General features: G+C 42.1%; 1 protein-coding gene across 2 annotated transcripts; it reads right to left on the minus strand.

Moving 5' to 3' along the window:
* Positions 1-225: 225 nt before the first annotated feature.
* GTF3C6 (general transcription factor IIIC subunit 6) lies at positions 226-9,193 on the minus strand. Of its 2 annotated transcripts, none has more exons than XM_075414209.1 (6): positions 9,109-9,193; positions 7,830-7,910; positions 4,224-4,287; positions 3,679-3,723; positions 3,431-3,541; positions 226-887 (listed from the first exon to the last, which is right to left on the minus strand). In XM_075414209.1, the coding sequence occupies exons 1-6, from the start codon at positions 9,172-9,174 to the stop codon at positions 592-594; spliced, it is 663 nt and encodes a 220-aa protein (XP_075270324.1). In that variant the 5' UTR covers positions 9,175-9,193; the 3' UTR covers positions 226-591. The 2 variants fall into 2 exon arrangements, with proteins under 2 accessions (XP_075270324.1, XP_075270322.1); XM_075414207.1 differs by having other exon boundaries at positions 3,431-3,544.
* Between the last annotated feature and the right edge of the window lie 251 nt (positions 9,194-9,444).

The raw sequence follows: 9,444 nt of genomic DNA on the forward strand, positions 1-9,444 counted from the left end.
ACCCCATTTTAAGTAGGAAGCTGGATGAGAGACCTCCTGAAGTCCCGTCCCACATGAAGGATTTCTAAGATCCATTAAGGGGACAAAGGACACTAGAGAAAATCTAGACTGAGCAATTTGATGAGTAAGCGAACAAGTAATAAAAGCCACACTTACTTGAATTTTTCTTTCAATAACTGCAGTACAAGAACAGACATGGTACATGGCTGAATATGACACACAAGGTGAAGCTATACTTGAAAAATTCAGGACTTTATTTCAAACAATTTTTTTTTCATTTTTACAAAATGTCCCAGACTGTACAATACATCAGTGTTTTTCTAAGGTAGGGTTTTGTTAATTATGTAATCATTTCCTCTTCTTCACTTTTGAGGTAGAGACACACACATTTCCGATCAGCATTTTTACAAAGCACTTAAGCCCTCTCCACTATAATCCAAACATAAAAGCAATGCACAAGAATGCAATGTCCGTTTTTCCACTATTAATTGCTCAGATAAATTGGAAATCATGCCACAGCCTATAAAAGTTGGCATTTAAAAGTTGGCCCATTAACTCAATGAAGAAATCCTGGCAAGATCAGAGCTGATATCACGGAGGGGCATCATCTAAAGCAACACTTTCAGAAGGAGAATCCTCTGCCCCAGAAGCGGGGCTGTCAGGCAGAGGAAGAGAGGCATCTATTTCCAAGCTGTGCTGCTTCTCCAGGTCACAATTCACATCAGAATTTCCTCCGCCACTCACCTCTCCCTCTGACTCTTCGGCCAATTTGTCTTGGGCCTGAGCTGACTCCTCAGAATCTTCTTTTTCACGCAGAAAGCTGCAAATCATATTAGGCCTGCTGTAGGAAAAGTCTCTGTCCTTGATCTGTAACCACTCCACTCCACCTGATGCAAAGAAGGAAAACTGGTATTAGTGACAAAAGGAGTTAAACTAAGAAGAAACTGCTGTTGACTCTTAAGTTCACTGTTCTTAAGGCTGAACCTGACCAATGTTTAAGTAAAAGAACCACTTAGGACAGAAAGATGTCTTTCAAAAATTTGGACCAATACTTATTTTTGTGGTGAGTCTCACCATGGGGCTTAAACCATTAATTTTCCTTTAAAAATAAGGCTATGCATAACAGAAAGGCATTTGAAAAAGAAAGACCAGATTAAAATTAAGAGAAACTTAACTGTTGATAAATTGACAACAACATGCATAGGCCAAACCAACTCAACCAAGACATACAGCTGCAGGTTTTTATCCAGATACTGGAGGCATTGTGTGTGGTTCAGTGATGTCACCAGCTTGGTCTCTAAAGAGCAGCCACAATGGAGATAAAATTATCAGGAAAGTAATGAAAAGCAGGAACGTCAAGATACAAAACTATGCTACGTCTGCGTCATGAGTACTGTGTCCTGCTCAACCCATACCGTAAAACTAAAAAAGAGAAACAAGAATTGGTGAGAGTAGTTAGCTCTACATGGGAAGAGACTTTAAAAAAACCCCAAAACACAACAAACCAAACCAACCAACCAAAAAAACCCCATACAACAAAAAATACAGAGATCACAGTTCTGCTCAGAGGAGACAGCTCAGAGGGGACAGATGTTTATAAAGCTGTACTGGGAAAACAAGTAGGGAATGACTTATCTCCTAATTCTCGTAACAAACTAACTTACACTCATTGGAAGCACCAGATCATACATTTGTAACAACCACAAAAGCTAACAATCAAGAAAACCCACAGTAAAGTTGTACTTTTTCCATACAGCAGAAATGTGATTTGAACACTAACTGCCATAAAAAGTCATAGAAGTCAAAAGCATTCACAGGTTCAAAAAGCAAGTGAAGATGACAGAGCCTTTATGGACTAAAGGCATAGTAGTCCAGATGAAAACTCTTGTCAGGATATTCGTGAACTGCTGAACGCTGGAAGGACAGCCAAAAGAAAGGATTACTCATGTTCCCCTCCTCCTACTTTCCACGTACCCATTTACTGCTGTCCATAGTCAGAAATACAACACAGGACTAAAATCCTTTGGTCCAATCCAGCATGGCATTTTCTGATGTATTTAGGTGTCAGACACCACCCTGAGAGTCTTAAAATAACTTAAATAATTCAAAATGCTGAGAAAATATTTTATAAATGCATTAAAGAGTAAAATGTTTGTTCACCTAAATCTTAGAAAATCTGATAATAGGATAGGGAATGACATCAGAGATGGTGTAAGAATTTGTGTCATCTCCTGAACTCCAGTATATCAAGCTCTTACAACACATATCGAATGGACTCCAAATAGAACTGGCTGGGATCCCTCTCCCACTTCGATTTTTAGGTAGTACATATTCCCTATCACAGTATGTTGTAGTTACTTTGTGTGCACAACATGAAGACTCTGTCAGGGTACAGAAACAAAGTGGTTTCCAGCATGCAGCACCATTATTGCCTCTCCAGAACAAAACAGGCCTTTGTATTAAGCAACGTATCCTCTAGTCTACCGTACTTTACAAATAATTTTAAAATTAAATTTCAAATTCATTTAAAAAAAAAGTTTAATATTACCTACTTTATTATATGGAGAGAAGAAATGGTACATGGTGTTGATAAGAATGCTGATGTTTGGTTAGATTCTAGATGACATTTCATGTTATACCTCCTATTGCTGATGTCCATCTGACTGCCCATATTTAATGTAAAATGGCTACATATTCTTAAAATATGAAGCAGTAACACTCATTTGAGTGAAAAACAGCAACAGGATAGCGCTAATGAATACTACTATATATAGTAGGATACTCAATATCTCACCATGTAAAAGCATTGACTTCCACACAAAAAAACACCACTGAAATAAAGCAAACATATGAGCACTGTTCTGCCTACAGAATGAAAATCAATATGAATGGTCTGCTAGGTGTGTCTTTGCAAATAAGGTGAATTAATTTACAGTTAACCGTAAATTCACTAAGAATAATTCAGTTGTATACATACAACATGGAACTAGTAACTAAGGATATTAAAGATTTTCAACACTTACAGAGACTCAAAGAGTCTCTAGAAAAACTGATGGAAGAAATAAAAGTTAAAAATTAAAAAAAAGAAAAGGTGAAGAACTACTAAACAGCATCTCTGATTTCAGAACTGGTGCCAGAAGTTTTAGATGACAGAAAAACATACCAAGGAACATCAGCACCTGTTTGCCCTGCTCTTACATTTTTCTGTAGGAATCTCCCACCAGCCACATGTGGAGGCAGCACTGGTCAGAAGGAATATATCTTTTTTTTTTTTGGTGTTTTGTATTTTTCTATTTAAATATACACATGTTGCCTAAAGAAGAAAGTTCCTCTAACTCTCTGCATGCTCTTGCATGAAACACTTAATCAAGGCTGACACTCCTAAGCATAACCCATCCATGTCCCTATGCATAAGAATAGAGACACTAACCAACACTCTCTTCTCCTTCCTTCTTCTCTGTCAGAAGTGTCCGTGTCATGTTCAACTTCTTCATCGTGTGGCACTTGTATTTCAGCTGTACTTTTTGGTTGCCTTCTGCATCTACTATGAAGAGAGGAGAAAAAACAATACCCAAACCCCAATCATTATAGTGAATTCCACTATCAACTTAAACAAGGTAAGTATTATTTTTAACCTCACAGGTTACCACAACGAACAGGACATCAAATCACAATTACCGTGCTCTGTGTTTTCTTCAAAAACCACACAGGTTCCCAAGGTATCTATGGAAAATAAAGTGAGAAAGTCTTAGAGGCTAATTTCTGCCTGCTGTAGATACTGCACCCACTGGCACAGCTCTGGGAATGGGCTGACTTGCCAATACAAGCAGCATTACAGATCATTTTCTTCCAGACCAATGTAGCCACCATAAAGCAAATGGGAGAATGACAGATTGCACAATGTGTCAGTCCTGCTTATACAGGAGACAACAAGCCCTTACTTTCAGGCATTTTATGTCACACGTTTTTCCCTGCAGAAACACCAGCTGGCACACCCTGCAGTCAGCTTCCAGGCATACCTTCCAGCAAGTAAGCTGAATGCATGGCTAATTTAGCAGTGAACTCAGACTGGTGCTGCTCTAGATGGTGTTATACAAACACCACCCAGAACTTCAACACCTCACAGGACCACGTTATCCATTTGCAGTGCAATTAACTGACATTAAGAAAGTTCTTTGGGTCACATGAAAAAGGAGATACTATATCCACATCATTTCTCCTACCTTCATATTCTCCTGCAAACACGTATCTGTCCACTTGTAAAATGGGCCTCTCTGTCTCTATTCCCTACAAAAAGAGGGACAAAATTGCACAGATGTCAGCTCTCCATTAGTCCAGACAAATTTCTTGCTGTGAGATCAGAGAAGACAAATACAGCAGAATCCAGATTAGAATCATAGGTTGGAAAAGACCTCTAAGATCATCAAATCCAAGTGTCAACCCAACACCACCATGCCTGCTAAACCATATCCTGAAGTGCCACATCTACGCATTTTTTGAACACCTCCAGGGATAGGGACTCCACCACCTCCCTGGGCAGCCTGTTCCAATGCCTGACCACTCTTTCAGTAAAGAAATTTTTCCTAATACCCAACCTAAACCTCCCCTGACGCAACCTGAGGCCATTGCTTCTCATCCCATCGCTAGTTACCTGGGAGAAGAGACCAACACCTGCCTTACTACAACCTCCTTTCAGGTAGTTGTAGAGAGCAATAAGGTCCCCCCCTCAGCCTCCTCTTCTCCAGAATAAACAGCCCCAGTTCCCTCAGCCGCTCCTCATAAGACTTGTTCTCTAGACCCCTCACCAGACCTTCTCTGCACACTCTCCAGCCCCTCAATGTCCGTCTTGTAGTGAGGGGCCCAAAACTGAACACAGTACTCCAGGGGCAGCCTCACCAGTGCTGAGTACAGGGGCACGATCACCTCCCTATTTCTGCTGGCCACACTATTCCTATTACAAGCCAGGATGCCGTTGGCCACCTTGGCCACCTGGGCACACTGCTGGCTCATGTTCAGCCGGCTGTCAACCAGCACCCCCAGGTCCTTTTCTGCCAGGCAGCTTTCCAGCCACTCCTCCCCAAGCCTGCTGCGTTGCATGGGGCTGTTGTGACCTCAATTGCTTGAAAAGATAAATAGTTTAAAAAAACCAACATAAGGTAATAGCAGTAAAGTAAGTATTCCAGAATACTGCAAATGTGAAATAAAAAGTTTCTTTTGGCACTAGAGAAAAGGAATGGGTTCCACACTGTAAAGCTTTCTCAAACTATCAACTTCATACGAACAAAAGTACATCTTTAAAACAGGATTTATGGAAGCGGATAAGAGAGCTCTGCAGAGGCTATGATTTCACAGAAGGTAGCAGATTCCTGAAAGAATGGCAAGACATACAATTAAATCAATTATTTACTAGTTTTCAAAAAATTTAATGAAAGTAGCCATAGTCATCACAACTGCCCCCCGAGGTCTTCTGCAATGTTAAACATTGGGGGGGGGGGAGGACCTTTTCCTGTTTTTGTAGGAGGCTTCATTAAGCAGTGGCAACAACTGTTACGAAGGGTTTAGCCAATCTTACCCTAGAATCAGTGTACTGTTAAAAAAAAAAAAAGTAATGACAATTATTCAGTCTATCATCATGCATGTCACTTTAAGGTCACCAAATACAAAGAATATACCAGATAATACTGTTCTAGTAATCACAACAAAACCAACAATGCTGAACTGATATAGAAAATGCTCTAGTATGTTAAAAAACATCAAAGAAATTTAGATCAAACTGCAGCCAGCTGTCTATTTAGGTTACAGTAAATAAAACTAAAGTGCTGTTATTTCTTCTAGGAAATTGATTTAAACTACATTTTAAATTAACCAATATACATATTTGCATGAAAAAACATGTTACTTTCTAAGCTCCAATCAATATAAGTTCTGTAAAGTGGAATAACTTTCAAAAGTCTTTGGAAAATACACAAGGTGAAATCCAGCATAAAGCATTACACCAGCACCAGAGGTGCAACTGCAGGGTCACAGAAGCTTCTGTGATTATGTCTACATTGTGAAGAAGTCGGAAATTGTTGTTATTTAATTTTATTTTTCTAAACAAGGAGTGGAAAAGTAAGGCAGCAGTTCCATCAACTCATTCCATTCCTCTGCACAAGAGCTTTTCCAAAAACACAGGCCAGGATCCCATTATTTTTAATGTAAGATATACCTATAAACTCTATGTTGATGAAAAATAATGCCAGAACAGAACACACTAATTAAGGCACAATGTCTTTTAATAGCACATCATGAACATCAACATTATTCAGGACACGAAGATAAGCACATGCTAAAAGTTTTGAAGATGAGGCACTGTGGTAAATTGTGTAAAATACAGACAATCACACAGATTGTGAGGAATCACCTCTCATACTTTTAGCCAACAGAAGCATCTAAGATCACTAAGATTTACGCTCTGGGATTCTCCTTCTGCTGCATAAGCTGAGAACATCAATAGCATTAAGCTAACATGTAGAACGTATTCTTGTTTGCTTTTTTTACTAAGGGAAATTAATAAAAAATTAACACATCAGTACTAGGCAACAGCATTAAGGTTTTAATATTCAAAACTTTAGTTCTTTGGTTGATTTGCATTTCTTTTTGGACTACGTAAAAATGGAAACTGTCTTCCCCTTATGTGACCAGCATCACAGAAAACATGCTAAACAAAGTAACACAAAGCAGAATCTTTTACTGGAGTTTTAATAACAGTTGCTCGTTATGAAAAACCTCAATGAATGCTTACTCTGTGGACTGAGCAAGGTAGATTTGGATATGAGTAAGATACACTAGAGGTACGTAAAAGTTTTTGTAGCAACATTACAAGAGAATCTCAAAGCACGAAATTTAAAAGAATCCCATTAACACTATCGAAGATTATGCAGCCATTGAGCCAACAGTAATGAATCATCTGTGTAATACATTTCAAGCGACTTAGGTCAGATCTAGGAAGCAAAACTGCTTATAAAAGTCCATTTATCCAGTGATGGGTAATTTATGAATTTTGATTGTATTTCTATATTTGAGATTTCCAGAATTGACTTTACCACCTCACAAATATTCTCATCAGTGCCATACTCCGAGATGTTCTCTTCCATCTTTGCAGTCTATTATAAAGGTCTAGTTTCACTAAGTATTTGCAACTCAATAGTACTTGTGCTATCTACGCCACTCTCATAGTCTATGTAGGTTTTGAAGGGCAAATGAAATTTGTCCCATACAGAGAAAGTGATTGAACAACTCAAAAGGACAGGTAAGCCAGATCCTTACAATAACCTTGCAATGAAGGAAACAACATCCAAAAACTGTTTACCAAATGCTTCACAACCAGTTATCCTTCACATTTACAACACCTGAACTTGCCAGGCAGAATCTGAAAAAAACCCCACTGTAAATATGGTGCAATTCAGAAAGATGCTGGCTTTACCTGTCAGCTGTATTCCAGTTAATTGAAGAAGTGTGCTTAACCCTACATTTTTTGAATGTGTAAAATACATAATTAAAAAAAAATTAACTATGAGCTTGAAATCCGAGGCGATAATGGTCCTAGTCTACACATACTTCTGAAAATATTTCCTTATACTTACATAATACTACATTCAAAGACCATATGCCACTTCTGAAATAGAGAGCCCACAACATGCAGCCAAACAGGGCCAAGACGGTGCATATAATTCTCTATCAAAGATGTGATCTACATGTTATTGACTTCAAGAAATTTAGAAACAGTCTCAGCCCTTGTTCATATGCGTGCTGACTTACCCCTTTCTTATCGTGCTGTAATCACTCACCAAAATCTTGCATTTGTTTTCACATTTTTCTAAGAAGTCTGAATCAATAACTCCTGATAGTTCCACCATTACCAGTTGCTCCTACAAGGCAAGTTTAGAGCGTACATCTGTAATTAATATAGCTGAACTTGGGGGGGGGGGGGGGGGATGGGACACAACAAACAAACATACCAACCAAACAGCAAAACTCCAACAACCAACCCAAACAAAAAAAAAAAACCACCAGCAGACAAAGACTCAGATCTTCAGAAAAAACAGACTCCAAATCTGAATTACATTGCATTTTATCTAGAGAAAATGGCAGACAGGTATTGCAATACCTAGGGAAATGCAGTGACCCACTACTCCATCAGACACCTGTTTCACACCTGAATTTCCTGACCTTTTCTTCCTAGCTAGGAAGGGAGCTCCTTTTTCACCCTTTCAAAATGAGGATCAATATGGGTGATCTGTGAATTATAGCAATATGAGCAGTCACATAAACCCAAACACGTTTCTCCAAAGCTTTAGTAGCTACCTAAAGAAGGCACTGTATAGCGAGGGCAGGCAATGTGTGGCTTGAAATGGTTACTTTTAACTCTTTAGAACTTGTTGCTTTGGAATCAATTCCTGCCTGCGATTCCTTCCAATTTTGGGTGAGGAAAATGCAAAACCGAAACATAAAAAATAGGCACCTCGAAAAAATCTTTTATTGAAGGACAAAAAGACCTGCCAAGGACCATCATCTACTAAGCACCCATGAATACACACAGTATTAGACGAGCAATAGTTCGTGTTTTCGGATGCCACAGGGGTCGGAAGCAACCGAAGCTGGGAGAGCGCTTTCCGACAGTGCTGCTTTCCAGAAGCCCTGAAGCAGAACAGCCGTGACGGTACGGCTGGCGGGACGCGACCACCGCGGGGGCAGAGAAACCCGAGACAGGCCCCGGGGAACGCGCTCGCTCTGTGCAGGCCCCACCGCCAGCCCGGGGCAGCCACGACGGCCCCCGCCTCCGCGAGAGGCCTGGCAGAGATCCGGCGACAGGAGAAATGCCACCCCCTCCCTCCCTCCCTGGGGCCTGGAAGCCCACAGGAGGACGGGCGCAGGGCCCTTCCCTGCCAGCCGGCGGGCAGCCGGTGGCAGCCCCTTCCCCTCGGCAGCGTCGGCGGGGGGAGAGGAGAGGGGGCCGGGCCCGGCCGGGCCGGGCCCATAGGCGAGACACGCCCCGAGGGGAGCTGGACGCCGGGTCCCTTCCCCTAACGCGGCTCCGGGAAAGGGGAAGGCCCGGCATCCACCAACCTCCACCTCATCTTCCTCTGCTTCATCTTTCCTCTCGCCCTCCTCCGCGCTCCCCGCCGCCGCCATGTCGCTAGTGAAGGCTTCCCCCCCCCCCCCCCGCCTCAGCGCACACCACGTGGGCCCCCCGCCGCCATCTTAGAGCGCGAGCGGCCCCGCCTCCCGCCCGGCGCGCGCCGCTCCTCCTCCCTCCCCGCGGCGGCGTCTGGAAACGGCGCCAAGGGCGGCCCCGCCCGCCGTCCCCAGCAGCAGGCGCGCGCCGCGGACGACCGTCGGGCGTTGGGTCGCGAGGCGCGGCCCCCAGGCGGCGGGGCCCGGGGGAAGAGGGCGCGGCGCGGC

This window comes from Opisthocomus hoazin, chromosome 2 (assembly GCF_030867145.1).
Source record: "Opisthocomus hoazin isolate bOpiHoa1 chromosome 2, bOpiHoa1.hap1, whole genome shotgun sequence".
Classification (NCBI taxonomy): domain Eukaryota; kingdom Metazoa; phylum Chordata; class Aves; order Opisthocomiformes; family Opisthocomidae; genus Opisthocomus; species Opisthocomus hoazin.